General features: G+C 27.1%; 1 protein-coding gene across 1 annotated transcript; it reads left to right on the top strand.

The window, feature by feature from the left end:
* The first annotated feature begins 347 nt into the window (after window positions 1-347).
* On the top strand, window positions 348-24,468 carry LOC108554892 (bifunctional 3'-phosphoadenosine 5'-phosphosulfate synthase). Its single transcript, XM_017910306.1, has 10 exons — window positions 348-472; window positions 14,345-14,515; window positions 16,523-17,048; window positions 19,522-19,622; window positions 20,040-20,227; window positions 21,380-21,626; window positions 22,554-22,760; window positions 23,301-23,406; window positions 23,782-23,958; window positions 24,365-24,468. The coding sequence occupies exons 1-10, from the start codon at window positions 368-370 to the stop codon at window positions 24,466-24,468; spliced, it is 1,932 nt and encodes a 643-aa protein (XP_017765795.1). The 5' UTR covers window positions 348-367.
* The last annotated feature ends 344 nt before the right edge of the window (window positions 24,469-24,812 follow it).

Below are 24,812 nucleotides of genomic sequence, written 5' to 3' on the forward strand. Positions count from 1 at the left end.
TTGCAAATGATCTGAAAGGTCGCCGACATCGTTGAACTGAATCACGAAACGAGAAATTTCGCTGTCCTCGAGTTTTTCCACCTCTGACCGTTTTTCCGACATTCAGGGTCGTGTTTGCAGAGCGAGAAGGAGAAGACACAGGTGTGAGCGCGAGAGAGAGAGAGAGAAAGAGAGCGTGTAATTTCTCCCCTCCTGAAAACCGATATGCGCCTTCTTGGCGCTTGCCGATGATATATGAAAGACCACGTGTCACCAGGTGAGTACCGAGTAGTACACCCACGCGGATCATTATCGTTTATTCGTGATTCTACGAAAAGATAGTCGAACAGAGGTTTCGTGTTCGATTTTAATGCCGAGTTGAGTTTGGATGGTAATATATATTTCTTGGAGGAAGGGTTGCGAGAAGAGAGGTCGTTGGAGAAGAATGGATCCTGGAAACGAAGTCGAGGGCTCTAATGGAGAGATCAATTACGTGAGTCTTGGTCGATTTTTGAATTTTTTCAGAGCTGATTGAATTTCGGGTGAATTTCATCGTAATTTCATAGCGATCTATGTTTTTGTTGTCCGTTGAGGATGACACGTGGTGTTCTTGATTCTATGTTGATTTCTTTCTGTTTGGATGAAGGGATAGAGAATTTTTATTATAGATGGATCCATCGATTTTAATCTGAAATTAAATATTAGATAAAAGTGATTTATTTATTGTGATATATTTTAAGGAGAAGTAGATCTTATTCTGAAATTTTGTCATTAAATGCAATGTTTAATGTGATAGATAAAAATGGTTTATTTATTGTGGTATATTTTAAGGAGAAGTAGATTTATTAGCGTCACACGTGATTTTATTTCATTTCATTTGTACTTGTACAATTTCGTAATTAATTTACGTTTCTTGATTTTCTGTTTCCTTCGTAAATAATCGCATGCGTGAAATAATAAATCATAAACGAATGAAATAATAAGATATAAAATAATAGTAAATAATTATAATTATATTTATAGTTGTAATTTGTAACCATAACTAACTTTTGAAATTTTCATTTTTCTAATTATTAAAAGCTTTGGAAAATTTAATTCGTTAATTTGCCATTAATTTTCTTAATATATATATAATCAACATTATATGGATTATGAATTTTTTTTATTGAAATAATCTTGAAAGTAAATTCTTAAAATTAATTATTTTATCATATTTTTTACATTTTTAGAACCTGTATTCAAGATAAAATAATTAATTTTAAGCATTTATTTTTGAGATTATTTCAATAAAAAGATATGATAATCCATATAATGTTGATTACTAACATTTTATATTTAATTCGAGATAATTACGTCGACGTCATGAATTTAAAAATGGACGAATTGTAACTAATAATTGTAACCAATTATTAGACTTTATTATAAATTGAAATTTAGTGTTTATAATTAATTTAGTAACGATTAATATTTTGTTACCATTGATGAGGTATAAATTAATAATTTAATAAGAACTGTAATAAGAAACCTATTATTATTATATATTTTAGATGAGAAATAATAATTTAATAATTTACCTACGATTGATATACTCGTACCTTAAATAATTATTTTATATATTAAATAACAGACGAAATTTTAAATTTTCTTCCCAATAAAAATACATTTGTGACATATTTATGCTTAAATAAATGAGTTTACCATAAACTTAATTTCCCAAATAATTAAATGTTTCATATTTCATACTTTACTTACTTTCTGACCTCCATTGGTCCATCAACAGGCGACTTTCAAAACCTCTTTTTTGGTACTTCGTAAAAATAGGCCGAATGCACTATTACGAAACTAGATCGCAGATTATCGTTCGTCACGCGTTCTCTTTTCTTTTTTATCCGCAAAGAAAAATGAACGTGTAACACACGTGAATCAGTGAAACAATGAAATAGCTATTTTTTCGCTTTTCTTTCAGAACAATCGAAGAAACTTACCTTGTCGTATTGGCATTTTATTTTCCCTCTCAATCTTTTTCTGAAGTCGAGTTCTTTCAATTTCTTTTACAAATTCTTGTACAATAAAAGTTAGTTCTTTTTATAAATCCTTTTTGTTCGAATTATTTCAATATCTTTAATCTTTTTATAATATTTACGTGTTTATTTGTTTGAAAGTAATTTGTTTACAATTTAATTAGAAATAATTGATTGATCATTTATTTATAAAAATATAATGTTGCTAGTATTTTGTAATTTGTATTCCTTTAAAAATAATATGTAATTTGAGTTGTATTCTGAATGAAATTTACATTTCGTAGAATTTATTATAAAATTATGTGAGTGTTTCTAACGTATTCTCATCTTTAGGTAAAGCATTTGTCATAAAATTAAATTATTAAATTATATTTTAGGCTTTTTAATCCGGTAGTATCCGCCATTTTATCTTAAAGCATTAACTGCATTTTGAATACCATTCATTAAATATTTTTCTATTTTTTATTTTAGAAAATATTATATAACTGTCAATGTTTAAATTAACTGGAAATAATCATAAATTGTGATTATTTTATATTTAAGACGCAATATAAATGTAATGATATCCTGTAATATGAGAAATGTAATGTAAATATAATTTTTTAACTACTTATAAAATCTATATTCCTTAAATAACACAAATTTTTTAAATATATTCAATCACGTTAAATTATTTGATTAAAAATTTCTCTTTCTTATTTTCTAATAAATAAAGAATTCTTATATCTCATTTTTAGTATGGTTACTTTGTCACTCATTAAAATGATGCTATATAAATAAAGGAATATTCAAATAATAATTTCATAGTAAAATAATGAAGATGATATATAAAAATTTCATTTGTCTAAACCGATTTGAAAATAAAAAGTTTATACATGTAACTAGAATTCATATTATAGAAGTTCATTGATCCATACCTCCATCTATGATCATTTATTCAAACCAAAATTGTGTTTCATTAAATAGGCATCAAATACCTAGAGTTTTAGTGTATATTAGTTGGATAGAATATTAATTAAATAATCAATAATTAATAACCAAATATGATGATTTTCATAAATAAACTTCATAATTTTAATAACTATTGTATAGCTAATAGAAATAGTGATATTATTCTATGATTATTTTATAGCTATTGTGTATACATTAAGTATTATAAAATTGTGTTGCATTAAATAGGCATCAAATACATAGAGTTCTAGAGTATATTAGTTGGATAGAACATTAATTAAATAATCAATAATCAATAACCAAATATGATGATTTTCATAAATAAATTTTATAATTTTAATAGCTATTGTATAACTAACAATAATAGTGATATTATTCTATAATTATTCTACAGTTATATCAGAATTAATTCATTTAACTAAAACATCTATTGTGCAAATTAACCTATTATTTAAATATTCAAATATAATATTCAAATATTCCTGTATCTTGATTAAAATGATTAAAATTTCTCAATTGATAATTTATATCATATAAGATAGCCCATTTCAGTGTAGGAGGGGTTGAAAGTTAACATAGGATTCCCCGAACCCATATTTCTTCTTACATATTTATTCTGAAGTAAATTGTTTTTTAAAGAAATTTTTATAATTTTTAAGTATTTTATGATATGTTAAAATTAAAAGACATTGTTCTTCCTTTGAAATGATATTCATTTATATTTCATATCTTTAATTTATTTATATTTTATATTCTTAATTTTATATTAATAATATCAATAATTTCAAATCCAACTCATTTAATTAATATTTCTGTTAATTAAAAACGTTCTAAAAATTTAATTATGCAACAAATATTCCGTCATAGATTGAATAATTAATTATTCCTCCTAAGTTTCATCTGTTATAATAACATACTACATTATATGTTATGTTACTATATTATATTATGTTTTATATATAATATATATTTAGTAGTATGCAGTTGAGAAAGAATAATAATAAACCAAAAATAATAATAATAATAATAATAATAATAACAATAATAATAATAATAATGATAATAATAATAATAATACATATAATATACATATAATATTACATATAATTATGTACATAAGAAATATAGGTTTGTTCGACTATGTCATTCTATATTGACTAAAAAATGTGGTCACTATAGTAAGTACCGACTTTCTAAAAATCTTTTACTTTCATGCTAAGTATCTTCTAAGCTATTGATTATTTGTCCTCAAACACACATATAAGTTTCACCATTTTAAGCGCCACTACTATACAATTGCTCGAGCAAATATAGTTGCACAATTTCAAGAATTCATTTAATCAATATTTTTATTTAATTATAACATTTGTAATATTTATATCTATATTCCATATATGTTAATATTCTAAAACAGTATGGGGTTAGATTTGCAATTATAACCATTTTGATAATTTTATCTGTAATAAAGTTTGAGGAAAATTGGATAAGATGAACTGTTGTATAATTCAAAGAAAATTACACATTTTATTGTTTCATGTTTTCTTATAATTTGTATTTCTTCATATTTTAGTCGAAGCTCATTTTCAAATTTCTTGATGGAAATAAAATATTTAATTGTAACAAAATTTATAATTAATATAATATTAATATCTTGCATTAAAATATTTAGTGAGTGGCTATTGAAAAAATTCTATCTTTAGATTCATACACCGAAAATTCACTAGTGTTTTAAATACTAAATATGAAAAAGAAAATATTTCATCAGTCTTATAAAATATGAAAACGAAAACATTTCATCATTCCTATTTTTTGAATTTAAGAGATTTCTTTTTATTTGGTTTTTGAACTAAGTATATGTTCTTGCTATTTTATTAAACACATTAAAAGTATCGATTATTTCAATAATTTATCTTCTATTTTATTAATTTTCCAGTTTCTTCTTTTACTTATTATTTATTATTTAACTTATTATTAACTAATTAAGATAATTAACATATTATTTAATTTTTTTGTTTATTATCAGAGTATTTCTTGAAGGTTTATATTTTTAACCTAACAGATTGTACTATATTCCAACTATAATATTAAATACTAAAATCCTCTCTTTTGACAACCAATTGATATTAGAATGATAAAATGAATAAAAATGAATAAGGAGATTCTTAGAATAACAATAAATAAAAAGAAATTATTATATGAAATTGCTTTTTACTTTTCACGCTTATTACTAAAGGAATTCATAACGAATCTTTAATCTTATGGATAAGGTTCAAACTTGATGATCTATTTCCATAGTTAATACAGTAAATTGTTAAAGCAATTTCGATCAACGTCAATTAAATACTCTACTAATAAAGCTAAATAAATTGAGTAAATAATCTTTTCATTAAATCGTTTTTAAAACTCGTTTTCAAAAATTGAATAATTTTGTAATTTATTAGAAATTATTATGAAAAATTGGAGTAAAATTCTTTTTCTTGGATTCTGAAATCTAAAAAAAAAAAAATTGTCGAAATAAATCGAAATAAACTGAAGTAATGGACAACAATAAATCATTTATTCAATAAGATTTCATTTGACTGAGAAATTCAGAGAGAGAGGAATGGCAGACATTTACCAAAAGGCAAGAAAGAAATTACGATGAGACAGAAAATGGGAAAGGAGTCCCAAAAACCGGAAACTTAAAATATACTCTTAATTATGATGCAGAAAATCATTTACTAAATAAAATCTCATTCGACTGAGAAATTCAGAGAGAGCAACAACAAAAATTTATCAAAAGGCAAGAAAGAGTTTACCATGAGCTAGAAAATGATAAACGCGATCCCAAAAACCAGAAACTTAAAATATACTCTTAACTATGATTTACCTCATTTGATAATGAAAACCAATTTTCAAAATAAAAAGTTCCCTACTTTTAGTGCTCAAAATTAAAAAAATAAAAATATACCAAATTATTAAGTAAAATTTATATTAAAAAAGAAAAATAAAGAAGAATGTATACACATGTCACTATTGTTTATGATTATAAAATATCGATAAGCAGAATAGGAAAAAGTTTCGAACAATTTTCAACAAATGAGATAAAATGAAATGAAATAAAATAAATTTGAATATGATAAAACGATTAAAAATAAAATAGAATAAAAGAAAATTAAATTGAATTATAATAAATGAATTTAAAAATATTTTCGGATTGAAGAAATAAAAATAAAAAATAATTAATAATAAATAATAGTAAATAAAGATACGTATAATGAGCTATGAATAAAGGTCAATTCCGGTTTACGATTCCCGGTTTCCGATATTCGAAACATCTCGAGAAATTCTTCGACCCCACCATCAAACCGAGTTGCTTTCCTTTTCACTTTCTCGTTTAACAGAATTTAAATCTTCGACAGTTGGATCGAAACTATGCGTCTACACACTTTCTTCCTCGGTGTTTTCCTCGTATGATAATACTAAAGCTCTAAACAATGTCGTTGCCCCCATTCTGTATCTTGTAATTAACTTTAATTTATCTCATTTAATGGGATACGAATTAATCAAACGGTTTGTAGTTTGTTTATATGGGAGGTTGTAGAAAGTTGTGCAATAAAGTGAATATCTCAAACGTGTGGAATAGTAAAATTAGTTGTTAAGTATTGTGAAATACTTGATCAAAAATTAGTACTACAAAATTTTGTATATAATGGGAATGTACATGGAGCCTGTGTCAAAGAGTCGAAATACAGAGAGGAAAGCTGATCAGGTAAAATATATATTATATAATAATTTCTTATTGAATATCCATATATAATATAATTATTAATTACTTGAAAGAAAATAAAAAATTTTTTAATAATTTTAAACAACCTTATCAAATAAAATGAAAAGTATTTCACGATAATACATTGTCACATATGTATATGTAAAATAATGAATTACTTGAAGAAAAAGTAAATATTTAAATGGACTTTAGATAATTTCGTTTTGGTGAAATTAAATATATTTTTATAATAGTTTATTGTAACACGATTATGTGTAAAATAATTATTTTCTTAAATCTCACTTCAATTTTAAATAATAATTTGCATAATAGGACAGAATATATTTTTAATTTGTCAGGTGTTTATATATAAAATGATTACATAGTGGAAATAAATATTAATATTTCTGATGTTATTAATAATTTATTAACACATATCTATATGTGAAATAATTAATTCCTTAAATTAAAATTACATATTTAAGCAGCCTTTAAATAATTGTCTGCTGAGTAAAAGAATAGAAAATGAAGAATTGGATAAAATTAATTTTACTAAAATGAAAAAATAAAAATTAAAATATAATATGAAAATATATAAAATTTAAATATAGAATAAATATAGAATTATAATATATAAAATATTAAAATAGAATTACAATAAAATTCTATAATTTTTATTTAATTATATCCTCTCACCTAATTATTCATCAATTAAAATCGTATCACTAGCAAAAACAAAATTACAATTTCTATGTATAATTATTATAATAAAATCATTTACAATAAAGATGTACTTAATAAGCAACCAGGTAATTAAAGACAACGAATAACATTTTATCAAAAAAATATTCAATAGTATTTTCTGACGCATTTATTTTCAAATTAAATTACCTAGTTACCTAATTATTAAATTACCTGAAATAAACCCCCATTTTTATTTTACACCTTTCCAAATTTAATTCTCGAATTTGTTACCATGTTGATAAATTATTTTCTATTCGCTTGAATTTGTCATAAGTCCCATAATTCGTGTGATCCCTTTTCTACGTCATCTTGCAAAAGTAAAGGTTCAGGGGTTAATTACTACATTGAAGTTTAGACACGAGTACCTTTTCGTAGTAACAAGAGTAAAGTAAGAGAATATTTTCTCTTGACATATAATCCGAGATGTGAGCATTGTTAATTATTGAATAAGGTTGTTTCGAAATTATCGTACAGCGAGACCTCGATTAACCGGTTGTACAGAGTAAGCATCCTATTCTATAAAGTAAAATAAGCATTCTGTTCTGTAGAATAGAATATGTATTCTGTTCTATAAAAAAGAATAGGTATTCTATTGCATAAAGGAGAATAGGCATTCTGTCCTCTAAAAATGGAATAGCTTTTATATGAAATAGAATAAATGTACTATTCCATAAAGTAAAATAGGTATTTTATTCTGCAGAGTAGAATAGGCATTCGATTTGTAAAGAAATGTATGTATATAAATATGTTATGAAGGAAAGTAAATTATTACAAAATATGCAAATGTAGTATAAATGTCAGTACAGTATTATAAGGAATATAAAAATACATAAGTATTACAAATATACAGAATGTTGGTAATTGTCAGTACAATTAGACAAAGAGTGATTCTATGTGTAAAAGTAAGTTAAAAATTTTTTCGTTTGAAGCTCCGGTTTTGAGAAAATCAAAGTTGAAAATTCATGGAATAAGCGTTTCTTTATTCAAGTTTTAATACCTCGAGTTTCACCCTAGACTGTTTCTATACATATTTATAAATATTTATAGCATTCATCTGACACTGAAATCCAAAGGAACGAAAATCTGATTAAATTTTCGCACCCTCAATTGAATTTTTAAACTCGATTTCCTTTAAAACGAAACCTCAAACAAAAACAATTGTATTTTTCCTTTCCAACTTATTTTTAGATGTAGAGTGAGCCACCTGCTCACTTATGCTACTAATAGTTACCAGACACCCTGTATATTATAAATATAAATTAATAAAGTAAATATTTCTTTTATTTATCGTGTATTAATAATGTTTCTTATTTTTATAATTTTTTACTTACAAGTACTTTACTATATATATAATACATTTATACATAATAATATATTTATATGTGTGTGTGTGTGTGTGTAATTCATTATACATCATACAACCAATCTCAAAATATAATTAATTAATAAAAATCCAACTGCACACACAAATACAAATGAAAATTCTATAAAAATGATCAATTGTAAAATAAATTTAATTGAAAAGGCTTAAAAGATTTGTTAGTAGGAAGATCAAAGAGAAAAAGTAGAAATAAGTTTATCCATACTTGTGCTAATGCTTGAATAAAATACAGAGTTCCTAAATACGAAATAAACACTTGCAATATATTATACAAACTAGGCTACTGAAGATATATGATAGATAAACGCTTTACATAGTTTCACAGAGAATATCTTTAAGTTTGTATCAGCAGGTTACAGATGTTCTATATATCCACTCTATTGTGGAATTTGTAACTCTAAACTCAGCCTTGTAGTGGATTAACTCTGGTTGCATTGACACACGTTACGAACTTGATCAACTTGTTCTATTAACACCAACAGTCCTCAAGAACTTTTCCCTCTATATCAACTGACTACTGAGAGCCCTTATTCCAGCCCTAAACAGGGCTTCGTAGATGTATCATATGGCATTATCGTGTTCTAAAATACCAAAATTCTGTTATAAAATAGAATTTGCTTTTGCTAACTTAATCACACTCGAAGAAGATCTATTGCATTAAAAATTTAAGATTTAAGATTTAATTACAATAAAATACTTCGATAAATGCAATATTATTAATATCATTAACTGTTTCCAAATTTTATGTACGTTTAATCTAAATTTATCTTAAGTATTTAAGTACCTTTACTGTTACTACAACTGTTTCAACAGAATTTTTATTAACCCTTTGTACTCGAGAGGTGACCTTCAGTCACCATTTCATAAAATTTGCAAGATCGATATTAATTAATATATCAAATTTAATGTAACGTAACAGTGTGCGAAGTATGGAAGTCAAATAATTCTATAATTCTATTATCATACAATTTTTTATTTACTGCTCAAAAAAGTTTCGTCAGTTTTTTAGTAGAGAATCTTTGAATTTCTACTCTTCTTTAGTCAAAAAATCGTCGAGTACAAAGGGTCAATGTTAACCGTTTCTCTCAATCCTTAAATTTTGTCTGTTCACCCACTCATATTAACACTTTGCATTTGGCGATCTTACAGAAATATAATAATTCGAAAATTTTCTGCCATAAAGTCGATGATATTTTCAAAATGGTAAATAATAAGTGCAAATTAACAATAAGACGTAGAATTATTTTACCTCGATGTTCCACGTGTCGTTGGGCAATTTTAAATTCCAGATATTAATTAATAACGATCTTTAGAATTTGAGTAAATGGTGGCACAGTCGCCTCTCGAGTGCAAAGGGTTAAGCATGGTATATTGTATCTTTTATCGGCCAACAACAATTCTAGATGACTCTGTACTATATTATTCTTTTCCATGTTTCCAAAGGGCTATTACCCTTTAAGATAAATAAATAAATAAATAAATAAATGAATAAGTAAATTATTAAGCTATTTTCAACTCAACTGATGCAATGACTAACATAGGACATATTCATTTGCATAATTCATCCCTCGACACATTATACAGCCTCGATATATCGCGAGATTCTGATATTAGGGAAGGTCAGAAGATCAGAATGGTAGGTCAGTACTCCATTCCCGATTTTTAATAAATTCCGTGAACAAAATACCAGTACAACGATTACTATGTCTAATAAAATGTATACTTGGCTATCTAATTACGTGATTAAAACTGATTTTATTTTATAACAAATAAGGTATATTAATGGTCTTTCTAACGTCTATTATCTTGTATAGATTAGCTATGGTGAGAGTAGGTTGACTATAATTTCTTCTAACAAGTTATTTACGAATTATAATGTTCATAGGAACTATTAAATTTAAGTATAACGACAAAATCTTAGAGTATTACAGAAACATATGAGCCGTTCACTGCACAAATCGATTAACTCCGCTTTTTGAAAAATCTTAAATACGAAAAGTTATGATTATACCAAGTACTTTGACACTTAAATTTAAGATTTTTCAAAAAGTCGAGTTAATCGATTTATGCAGCGAACGGTTCATATAGGTTCGCAAATTTGATACGTAATTTTTACACGTTTAAAATAAATAACCTGTGTTAATAATTAATCACTAATGCATTTTATTTATTTATTTTTATTTATTTCTGTTTTATACTAAGCTTTCCTATTTACCAATTATGAAACTCCTGATGTGACGAAATTTGCTGTTTTAAACCTTCAGTTCTCAGAAAAACTGTGCTACCTATAAAATGACTTACACTTTGCTCAAAAAGTAAATTAACGATTCGCATACACGAGTAATATGTGTTAAATTATTAACGTATTCTTTTTAATTTGCATATATATGTAAATGTGTATATATTAATTTACATATTCTTTTTAATTATTTATGTCATATAAATATGTATATAAATCCATAAATTGAATTTATTAGCGAATTATTCACGTTATTAGCGAATAAACAAAAATAAATATGAAATGCATATTTTATCAATTATTACAGCATCGGGAGATAAGTTAACGCTTCGAACTAGTAGTATGATAGTCTTTCTCTTGTATCAGCTTCAAGACGTTTTGGAATACTAGAGATTAATTTGTTAATGATTTTCATATTTATATTATTCCATTCAAATCTTCATGCATCTATAAACATTATTTTCAATACCTTCTATTGATTTTTGTTATATTTCTTTCCAAATGATTCCATAGATGTTCAATTAGGTTTATATCGTGGCTCTGAGGTGGCCATTTTGATAACAGAATATTATTTTCTCCAAAAAGTTTCATTATAATTCTTGCTTTGCGTGAAGAAGAATTGTCCTGTTGAAATATAAAATTATTTTCAAACCCTCTTTGCATTTCTGCAAAATCAAACAAATTTGTTTTCGATAAGTTTATGTATCCAACTGCTTTTAATTTGCTTCCAATGATTGTTAATTTTCTGTGATAAGTTAAAATAAACTATACCACTCCAGTGATGAATCTCAAAAAAAATGACGGCTAACGTTACTAGCGCTTTAGTGAGTGATAGAAGAAACAATATAACATCATGTGACACAGTAGCAAGATGTTTGATAGATCGGTAACATATAACTTGATAGCAGAAACATTAACTTACTTTTTAAATAATATATTAATATTATTAATATATGATTAATATTAACAATATAATAATAAAAATGTATAGTAATATTACTAATAATAACAACAATAGATAATAACAATATATAACAATATTAATAATAACAATAAAAAATATAAAAAATCATAATAGACAAAAATAAATAATACATTAATAATAATTATGGCAATAATGTATAATAATTTGATAATAATTTTTCAATTTCAATAAAAGTAAATATTAATTTTTCTAAAATCAGTTAAATATTTTTAAGTAACTAGAAAGTAACTATAAAGTCAGAAAAAGCTATTTAATAACTGACTAATAGCTAATTATATTATAGTATAATATAAATAACCCAAAGCTAGTTATTTCAACCGATTTGATATTTCTAGAGTTCTAGATTATGAACATAACAAATTATACTATTTATTTTATCACAATTCCACTATCAGGAGATTCTTCATTCGTTTTAAACGAATTCATAGTTCAATATCCCACAAATATATGATGATATATGAAGCAAACCGTTGTTGCAACATACGCTACAATTAACTCGGAAGTGATAACGAGTTTGTAGGCTTGGGCAACTGGCCGATTACAATATTGCAAACTGACACCATTTCTAACACTCTTATTTATCTTCTGATCATAAGGAAATCGTTCTCACGATGTACCCGTGGCTGTTCTATTTTGCTTAACATTAAATACCCCCATATTTAAATATTATATTTAAAATTTATATTTGAAATATAAATTTATAATTAATTCGATCATTAAAATTTTTGAAAGTCCACTATACTTGAGTCAAATCCACTGTTCGAAGTTAGTCATCTGCACTTAATAATTATTTTTTTATTCTCTAAATAATTTTAAATAATCATTTTTCCATTTTCTAAATAATTTGAAGTAATTATTTTTTCATTCTCTAAATAATTAGAAATTATTTTTACTTGATACGTTTATTGTCATTAATTGTCCTATTTTATGAATCTGGCTAAAAATGAGAAAAAGCTTTACCCACTTTATTTTATAGATTCTGACTAATATCCAATAGTAAATTGCTGTATACTGCGAAAATTTTATATTTCTGTACTAAAATAAAATAAAATGTATATTATCTTCCATTATATTAGCGAAAGAATTATTTATTTATTTCTAACATTTTACATTAAAGTCTCCATTGTATTTTGATCACTTCATCATTTCTGAGTCCTATTTTTCCAGAAAAGAAACTATGCATTATAACATGAACTTTCTTCAAACGTCCAATATGTTCCTTTTAATCCTTCGAAGATTGAATTATTTTACAAAAATCGAACAAAAATTCAAAAATTTTTTTCTTATCGATTTACTAAGTGATTACGATCTCCAATAGCTTGTAATAATCAAAATTACAAAGAAGTTAATATTCCAGAAAATAGGAATACTCGCGGTTCGATGTGACTCTAATTCCATGGTAATTAAGTTAGTGGATAAAGTAGGACTCTGTTAACTCTGTAAAGGAAATTTTACGTAACCTCAAAATCGTGTTAACACAAACACAGTCGATAAGAGATTAAAAGCTGGCAAAGTTAATTCATAGTTAGCAATTAACGTGTCAACGTTAAATCTATTAAACTCAAATTAATCGTTCCTATAATTTTTGTAATCTCAACTGATATTTCAACAAATTTTACGTTGCAATATATTGGGTTGGTTAAAAACGAATTTTGGTATTTTCAGTATAAAATAGTGATAATTCTTTTTTTAAACGAAAAACCGTTTATTACGTAACATATCGTCGAATAAATCATTTTGGTCCATAACTGTCAGCCATATTGTGGCCAGTTGCTAATTCCAATTAGCATGTGGTAATACATTATTTAATACTTGTACCGAGGAAGAAGAGTATCATCTACTACTAAAATCTAGTGTTATTTATTGGACAACATAATACACATAATGACTAGTAAGTTTAGTGTTGATAAACATCAGTGTTGCGTAATTTCAAGTAACATAACGTCAATGATATAATAAGTTCTGTGATCTCTCTTACCCATTTTATTCATGTTTCCTGGAAGCTTCAATTTACGAGAAAAGTAAAATAAAAATATTTTTATTTTATTTTCATTTGTATAAAATTTATATAAATTTGAGACTCTAATTTTTACATATTTTCACACGGTCCCAAAAATTCGATATTGGGCCCTTTATGGGATCAGATGGCTGTCATTGAAAATCTCTGCATTGGGTAACAATAATGAGTACCACTATTAATAGTTTACAGCCGTCGATTAGGAGTTTGGGAAACATGTTAGACATAATTCACAATTTAATAGAATGTTTTCTAAGTTTCCTATAAAAATATTTGCAGATTCTCGCGACGAATGTAATGCAGCAGATACATTATGTATCGAGAGAAAGACGAGGAGAGGCCTATGGGAAGTTTAGGGGATTTCGTGGCTGCACTATTTGGCTGACTGGACTCTCGGGTGCTGGGAAAACCTCTATCTCGTTTCAACTTGAAAATTACCTTATTTCTCAGGTAAAATCTTTAATAATTTAACTTTTTAGAAATTCGTGTGGATTTTCAGGTGATAAATATTTCTGCTTAATGTGTGTATATATGTAAAACATAAATATAAACTGTGGCTTAAGGGGATGTTCTAGTCTAGAGGTCAATTTTTCAGATGCTATTTGGGATTCTTTTTCAAGAACCATAAAGACATAATTGTATTGGGATTTATGGCACGATTTTGACCTATATTTAAGGAGTATACACTATTTGTTTCATGAAAAAATATTGAAAATTGTCGAAGATATAGCTAGTTTAGTAGTGCCCCTTCAATTGAATAAGCTTGCACGGTTGCCGCGATTTGGGCTGTTCTTCTTCTCTGAAATGGACAAACAAACATTCATTCTGTTCAGTATGAACGCGACTATCGTCGGTACCAAAAGTATATAAAAATATCGAAGAGAAAATTTTTTGCAGCATTTTAAAGTTAGATTATCGATTTTTGTGCTTTCTCCGACTTTAGCGTGCCAAAAAAAAAAAAAAAAAATAGTTAAAAACATTATATTTTAAAAATTTTTGTACGAGCGATAGAAATACATGTTCTGAAGATACCTGCCAAATTTGGTTGTAATCGATCAATTAGAACTTGAGATATCACGGCAACCATTTTGAAAAAAATGGTCTTGAGAAAAATGCATTTGAAGTATTTCATACGAATATATGTACATGTCGCATGTAATGAACAATAAAGCTGTATAATTTCCACAATTTTCAATAATTTCGTTAAAAAAAAAATTGGAAATATTCTTTAAATATAAATAAATCTGGGTATGGAAACTGGATACCAAAACATATCATGGTTGCCATAGAAAAAATCCCAAAGAAGTCTATTTATTAGTCGAATTACAAGAATACTACCTAAACATGAATAGACTTGCCCTAGGTTGTGCCTAAAGACATGTTTTGATCCAAATTATGCGCTACAAATCGAATTCGTATTTACGTATTAACTAAACAAGTTAATTATTTAATTTATTATATGAACCATTATTTGAATTAAAATTAAACTTTTTTCACTGTCACTTAATACTTTTTTCCTTGTTTATTTATTTGTTTATTACCTAAATAATGTGTATGTGTCCGAGGATGCAACAAATTTTCTTCGACATAAAAGGGTCACGAATGAAGAAGTTTAGGAATAATACGTGAAAGAGTGAAATTTATTCTTCAAGTTAAGAATGAAATTAAGAACAATATACCAAAGAGTAAATATTACTTTTCAAGTCAAAAATAAATTTGCACTCTGATATACACCAAAAAGTAAAATTTTACTTTTTCAGTCAAAAATACATTTACACCTTGGTATACACGGAAAAGTAAAATTTTACTTTCTCAGTCAAAAATAAATTTACATCCTGGTATACACCAAAGAGTAAAATTTTATTCTTTAAGTTGAAAATAAATTTACATTCTGGAATACACCAAAGAGTAAAATTTTACTATTCAAGTCAAAAATAGTTTTTCATACTTTATTATACACCAAACAGTAAAATTTTACTTTTCAAGTCAAAAATAAATTTACACCCTGGTATACACCAAAAAGTAAAATTTTACTATTCAAGTCAAAAATAGTTTTTCATACTTTACTATACACCAAACAGTAAAATTTTACTTTTCAAGTCAAAAATAAATTTACACTCTGGTATACACTAAAAAGTAAAATGTTACTTTCTCAGTCAAAAATAAATTTACACCCTAGTATACACCAAAAAGTAAAATGTTACTTTCTCAGTCAAAAATAAATTTACACCTTGGTATACACCAAAGAGTAAAATTTTACTTTCTCTTCAAATTAAAAATAAATTTACATTCTGGAATACACCAAAGAGTAAAATTTTACTCTTCAAGTCAAAAATAATTTTTCACATTCTACTATACACCAAATAGTAAAATTTTATTCTTCATGTTAAAAATAAATGTACACTCTGGAGTTCACCAAAGAATGAACAAATTTTCTCAGAACGACGCCATTTTCAGGGAATACCAGCCTACAGCTTGGACGGTGACAACGTCCGACGAGGTCTAAACAGGAACCTCGGTTTTGCCAAGGAAGACCGCGAGGAAAACGTTCGTAGAGCAGCCGAGGTAGCAAAACTCTTCTCTGATTGCGGTATAATCACCATCTGCAGCTTCGTTTCGCCGTTCGACGCAGACAGGAAGCTAGCTAGGAAGATCCACGAGGATTTTAACTTACGATTCTTCGAGATCTTCGTGAAGGCCTCGATGGAGACCTGCGAAGCTAGGGACGCGAAAGGGCTCTACGAGAAGGCTAGGAAAGGGATGATCAAAAGCTTCACGGGAATCGGGCAGGAGTACGAGGCACCAAAGCACGCAGACCTAGTCGTGGACACCGAACTTCATGATCTAGGGACTTCGACGAAGATGGTGATCGAGCTCTTAAGAAAGGAGGGAATTCTTCCGAAGATTCGACAGGAGGTCGACGAGCTATTTGTGGAGAAAGAGAGGATAGAAGAGGCGAGGAGAGAGGCGGAGAATCTTTCTAGTACGTTGAAAGTCTTTTTCAACTTTTATTCCATCGTTAGGTTCATTCTCTAATGATAAAAGAGGCAAAAAAGAATTTATTTATTTATCTATTTATCTAGAATTAAAACGAGTGTGGCCCTGAAAGAATGTTAACTGCTTGAGTGCTGAAGCATTTTCTTGCATATACAGGTAATCCTCCTATAACACGGTAGATAGGTTCCTAGAAAATGCCGTGTTGTATGAAACCGTGTTGTATGAGACCCAAAGTCAGTATAAAAAGGGGGGTTACGTTCCGAAAACTTATTAAAAACAAATTTTTTTTAACTCTACATAAACAACATAATTTTTATTAAAAATATAAATGTATGTACAACACAAAACAAAAATATTATTTTAATTTAACGCAACTTTAATTTAATAAATTTCTTCGTCGTCACTGCTCAATATAATCAACCGAGAACGTTTTTCGGTGAAATGATATCGTCTTCACTTTCAGAACTTTTTTCTTCATTTAAAGTTCTTGCATCTTCTTCCCTCTTAAAAAAATCTGTAATTTCACTTTGCTTGCTGGTTCTTAGCAGGTCATTGTAAATTTCTCGGTATGGAGCTAAACAGTTTTGCAGCTCCCTTTTGAATTTTCGACTTCTTTCAGGGTTTGCATTCAAGAAAAATGACTCGAGATTTTCAACTAAGCTTAGGGCTTCTTGTAATTTTTTTAATGTTAAATTATTAACTGCACAATCTTCACCAGTGCCAGTGTCCTCAGAATCGATTTGATTTACAGCTTCAGATGCCATTTCCATTAAATCCGCTTCGTCAACTTCTTCCTCCACTAATAAATCTTGAACGTCCTCCATAGCCATATCCACAAAACCTCCACCTCCGATTGATTTAACAAATTCTAATATGCCACCAATTTCACTTTCTGACAATTCACACGCGTTTTCTATTTCAACTGAAGAGGGCCATATCTTCTTGCAACACGTGTTATAGGATACCGTGTTATAAGAGGGTTCCCGCAATTCATGAATCGTGTTATAGTGAAACCGTGTTATAGGATGCCGTGTTGTAGGAGGGTTACCTGTATGTTAACAGTGCGGAATAAAATGTGCAGTTATTTTCTCGGAAAAATAATAAAAACGGTTATAATTAACCCTAAATATTATATAAAAAGCAATTTTTACGAAAAAAATATTTTGTTATTAAATCGACTCGGGCCTTCTGTCTTCGGGTGAATGTGGGGAATAGTATATGAGGTTTGGGTCTTTCGATGGAGGTAAAGGTTCGGAAGGATGCGAGTCAATTGTTTGTCTATCTATGGAGGATTTGAGAATTTTTATTGAGGATTAGATCGAGTGATGATTGGGGTGTGTAAGGGTTCATCATTCAATTCAAACGGTAACCCACTATAATATCTTATTTAAATCACAATTGGATGATATTTATAAAAGCCGCAATTGATATGAGTACAAATGCCCTCAATTAATGCGAAAATTATATTAAGAAACAGCAGCGCCATCGCGCTTCTACGCATTTTTGGCACAAGACAAGAGAAGCGTGATATCGCTTCGCCGCAAACGGTTAACCCATCTGCATCATGGCTTTACTTAAGGTACCGTGTTGTTCAGGCATCAGCGACGTTCAACTGACGACTAGCCCGTATCACCGCGCGCGTATCAGTACCTACTCATAATGGCAGTTAAAAGGATTTTCACAACAAAAGTAAAACTTGTTAAGAATATAATGAACCGATGTAGATGAGATGCGCACAAAAGGAATCAAACGTGATCTGTGGCATATGAAGAATATTCAGCAATTGGTAATGGAGAAAGTCAGTTCGCGGAATATTCCGCGCTTGGTGATAGACGACACTCGTGGCTCGCGGAATATTCCGCGCTTGGTGATAGACGACTGTCGTGGCTCGCGGAATATTCCGCGCTTGGATGCAAATGGTATTTGAGACATAGGACGAAAGTGACCGCGTGTAAGAGATGTTTATGACAGAGTCGAGTGCGAGAAACGAGCGAAAGTCTAGGAATGCGTCCTGAGTGTTGTATTGCGCGTTCGAGAAAAGGAGGCACAGCGTGTTTACATTTTCGCGGCTGACACTGCGTTGACACTCCCATGATCACAGTCAGTGACCAATGATCTTCGTCACCGTTTTCGGCAAATAGCGGTCATTGCCTGTGATCAAGGGAGTATCAGCGGACTTAATTAATTGTTTAATTAATTTAATTAATTATTTAGAAATTGTTTTCAATATTTATTATCAACTTTGATGAAATATTTTTGTTTCTTCTTTCTTCTTTCTTTTTCTTTTCTGTTTAGTACCGTGTTCATCTCACAGTCATTAGCGATGAAAATAAGGGTTGTTTCTCAAAATTTCGACTAAATTTTAATATTTATAAATTTTAAAACGTGCTTCAACGATCAGTGAGAGTAGAATAGAATTTTGGATTAAATGAAAATATAGAAGACTCGATTGGTTTAAGGTATCGAAATCACTGATGTCGACTTGCAATGGATTCAAGTGCTCGCTGAAGGGTGGGCAACTCCACTTAGGGGTTTCATGAGAGAAGACCAATACTTGCAAGTGAGTATAGTTCGTACCACATTAAAGCACGAATATTTACGAAGATACAAAAATAATTCATTCTATCGAACTCGAAATACATTACAATCCAGTATCAAAATCGTGTTTCCTTATAATGATTATCTTTTATCTCAGAAAGAACAATATTGTAGATGAAGAGCAAAAGATAAGACAAGGAAAAAATACCTAGATTTTTAGTGCACAGATAGAAAATAATTTAATGTAACGCAAATTATTATTATTAAAATAATAATAATTGAAAAAGTAGATGAATAGAAAAATATTATGTTTATATTAAACTTTATTTGAATATTAAAATATCTACATTAAATAATATAGTATATATAACAATATAAATTAAATAACACAAATAAACTAATATTATTAATTATTAATTTTATAAATTATTTTTGACAGTGTCAACATTTCAAGTTTATCGAACAAGATGGAGACGTAATTAATCAGTCGATACCTATTGTACTTCCGGTTAGCACAGCTCAGAAAGAGAGATACGTTAATGCACCAGCTCTGACTCTGAAATATCAAGATAGACCTGTTGCAATTTTAAGGAGACCCGAATTCTTTGCACACCGAAAGGAAGAAAGGTTTGAAAATATCTTTTTCATTATTCCTCTTTACTTTTCTTCAAATTTTTAATTTGTACCATAGTAATTATTTATACCATAGTAATTTGTTTTATTTGTACCATAGCACAAATTTCGAATTTTTATTTGTATCATAGCACAAATTTTTAATTTTTATTTGTACCATAGTAATTTCATTCTCAATACAGTTAATCCTTTGGACTCAAGAAGCGACTTTCAATTGCCATTTAATTGGATTTTAAAAATAGACGTTAATTAATATATCGAATTTAAAACTATCCAATGATGCGTGGAATGTCGAAATAAAATAATTCTACGTCTTAATTTCTATACGATTTCTTATTTACTGTTTTAAAAATATCGTCCACTTCATGGCAGAAAATCTTCGAATTACTATTTTTCTATAACACAAAAATCGCCGAGTGCAGGGGATTAATTAACAGTATCGTTGCAATATTATTAACAGACGAAATAAAAATCACTGAAATTGTTAATAATTCCTAATTTCAAATACCATAAAAAATATTGCAATAAATTCCAAAATATTCAAGTGAAATATTTGTCACGATCTTAATTAATTTTCCTTTTCTCGAACAAGATTTATGTTTGATTCTTAAATAAAAATACAATAAAATTTGTTTTCACCTAAAAAGTCTAAATAACAAAATAAAATTGCAAAAATTTAATTCATTACGTTTCCCAATTTAAAAAAATTATATGTCATATACCTCTTCATTCTATGAAACAGCTACTACATCGCACCTCTCTGTCAAAAAATTTTTTTTTATGCTTATACACATCTCGTCTATTTGTATATTTTTATTTTTATTTGTTACCATTAATTTTATACCTCACTGTAATAATTTTCTTGTAATTTTTCTAATGGGTATCCCGTATAAATAAATAAATAAATATGATACATATTTAAGAGAAGAATAAAAATTCGACGAATCATTAATTTCCAAACATTGGTACATATATAATACATAATACGTGTATAAATAAATAATACATATAATACATTCAACTATATTTATTTAAATATTTAAACATCTTTATAAACAAATTATATATTTTCTGTATTTAAATATTTTCTTATTGAACACATATTTAAGCATTTTTAGAAAAAAAAAATTAGAAAATTCGTGGTAGGTGTTGCAGAGAATTCGGAACAAGCAATCCTGGACACCCATACATAAAATTAATTAACGAATCCGGTGACTGGCTCGTTGGTGGAGAACTGGAGGTCCTGGAAAGGATTAGGTGGAACGATGGCCTCGACAAGTACAGGCTCACCCCTAACGAAATTCGAAAGAAGTGTAGAGAAATGGGTGCAGATTCTGTTTTTGCTTTTCAATTAAGAAATCCGATTCACAATGGCCATGCACTATTAATGCAGGTTTCTAATTGTTAATATCATAAAATTAAATTCGATATAAAATTCTACAATAATATAAGATCTAAAATACTAAATATCGAATTTAAGTACGCAATGAAAGATTCTTTGCAAAGAAATTTTAGAAAAATAATTTTTCTTTTTGATAAAAATATTATAGCATTTTTAATTGTTGCACAATCGAAAATATTTGCAATAATTATTTATTGGTTATTTTTCAAATTAATATCGTATATTACTTAAAGTATAGTTCAAGTTCAATATCGAATATTTTTTAAATTCGAAGTATTATTTGAGTTTTCTTTATCATTATAATTAAATTTCAATGTAATATTTCTAATACTACTAAAGATAGACCCAGAGAAAAGACATAAATTATCATATGAATTTCGTAAAATTGAATTTGTAAAATTATAAAATTTAAATATATTTAATATAAAAATTTATAAATTTATAAAATTCTGAAGTACATTAAGAATTTTTATTTTTCTAAAATTTTTTGGTTTCGCGGATTTTAAATTAAGTGTAAGGCATGAAAGATCACGTGTTCATATACAAGGTGTCTCCTTTAAATTGACACAACAAAAGATTCCTTAGACAGATGATGTAAAGAAAATAATCTGTCTTTTAATATTTCGACACATAAAATACAAAAATACTAAATACTAGAAGATAAACACACTAAAAAGCATACAACAGTTTATATTTATTAAATCACTTGTTTATGAGAATCTTCATTGTGTCAACAAAAATGCAATACCCTGTATGTAAGTCATGTATAATATTTTCTTGTCTTATACGTTATAACGTGTACTAAGAAAAGTCCAATTAATTCGAAAAATTCGAACACATTTTTGAATGAAAAATTATTCTCAAATTAAATACCGTTACTATTTTCTAAAGAATAATTATTATTAAAATTGGTATTAGGATACAAGAAAATACCTCGTTGAGAAACGTGGTTTTAAAAAACCAGTTCTATTACTGCATCCTTTGGGAGGATGGACTAAAGAAGATGACGTACCTTTACCAGTAAGAATAAACCAACACCAAAGTGTACTCGAAGAGGGTGTCTTACACGAAGACACCATACTTGCCATTTTTCCAAGCCCAATGCTTTATGCTGGACCCACAGAGGTATTATTATTAATTTTCTTTGTGAATTTTTTATTTTATATTTACACTGTAGAGAGATGCAAATAAAATAATAATATCAAATAAATCTAGCAAATAAATTACATAATAAATCTACATAAATTTATATTAATCTAAATAAATATATAATAATTAAATAATAAATCAATAAAGTAAGTCTTGTAAATAAATTATATAATAAATCAATAAAATAAATTTTGTAAATAAATAATATATATGACTTTAATTAATATTCAACATTATAAAAAGAGAAGTCAAACTACTATTTGAATAATTTTTATGTAACTTGAAAAAATAAAAAAGGACGCTTAAAAATTATTATGTATGAAAGTTAAACAATTATTGAAAATTGCAAAATTTAAAAGGTATATTATAGAATAGTTAAAGCAGCATTTAAATATGTGAATTTACGACAAACCAAATCTTGAAATACATTTTTAATATTTTAAATTTAGAAATCATTTGAAATTTAGTATTAAAAATATGTTATAATAATGATAAGTAACTTTTTTTCAATTTTAGGTGCAGTGGCATGCCAAAGCAAGAATGATGGCAGGGGCAAACTTTTACATAGTTGGTCGTGATCCTGCAGGTTTACCTCACCCTGACAAATCTAAAACCCCAGATGGTAATATTTTAATAATAAAAATTACAATTTTCTTTTATTTCTACTTATTTTTCATTTCTTTTCTATTCCAACCATTTTTATACTTCCAATAAATCTTTACATCTACTAATATTTGACAAAAATATCTCTCTAATGTCTTAACTTTGTCCTCATACATATATTGTTACTAAAAAATTGATCAAAGTAAAATAAAAATATATTAAAAAATTAAGATAAGTATTTGATAAAAAAGAATTCGATATATCATATTTTATGAAATATGAATTTAGAAAATATTGTTATAATATATATTTTTGTTTAAATTATTCTAAGGAAAATTATATTAAAAAATCATATTTATTATTAAATTATTAATTAATTGGAATGTAAAATTAGGTAATCTATACGATGGGACACATGGCTCAAGAGTCCTGTCGATGGCACCAGGCCTTCAAAATCTCGAAATAATTCCATTTAGGGTAGCAGCTTACGATAATAGAACAAGAAAAATGACATTCTTCGAACCAGAACGATCGCAGGATTTCAATTTTATATCTGGGACTAAAATGAGAAGTAAGATACCTTCATACTACAATAGCAATTACAGAATACTCTTATTTTCAATTATTTTTTAATCTTACCTTTCCAATTCACAATAATACAAAATTAGCATATTTGAAATTATATATTTATATCTGATATATTCAAAATTATTAAAAAAAATAATCTCTTATTTTGCATACTCTAAAAAAATATGAAAAATGAATAAATAAATAAAAAATAAATTAATCTGTCAATACAACAAAATTTAATTTAAATTTAAAAATTTAATTTAAATATTATGTTAAAACAAATGGAAATATTAAATTATAGTTGTATATATAATATACGAATATGCTGATGATATTAGTATAAAATATAATCAAAGCCACTGTACGAAACTAATTATTTTAAATAACAAATCATCCGATTATTTTAGATTTAGCAAAATCTGGTGAAAATCCGCCTGAAGGATTTATGGCGCCAAAGGCGTGGCAAATCATCGTAGATTACTATAAAAAGCAATTAAGCAATGAATTCTAAATTCTGTTAGACACAATTCTCATACAAAGGGTAATGTTTATAAACACAAAATATTTTCTGTTTAAATTTAATTTAATAATTAAAATGATAAATAAAAACATCTGTTCTGCACAAAAACGACTTATTCCTTACACTTATAAAAGACAATGATCTCGTTGGTTACAAATAAAGTACATCAAAGTAATTTATTTATAATCTTCGTTAAAAATGATCATTAAAAAGGTGAGGAGTGGGGGATGAAAATAAATAACTTTAATTTATTTCTTCTCTAATATCGATATACATATACTCCTATACCCATTTATATCTCTATGTATATATACTTACGTTTATTGCATTAGACA

This window comes from Eufriesea mexicana, unplaced genomic scaffold, assembly GCF_001483705.2.
Source record: "Eufriesea mexicana isolate 0111107269 unplaced genomic scaffold, ASM148370v2 scaffold93, whole genome shotgun sequence".
Taxonomy (NCBI): Eukaryota; Metazoa; Arthropoda; class Insecta; order Hymenoptera; family Apidae; genus Eufriesea; species Eufriesea mexicana.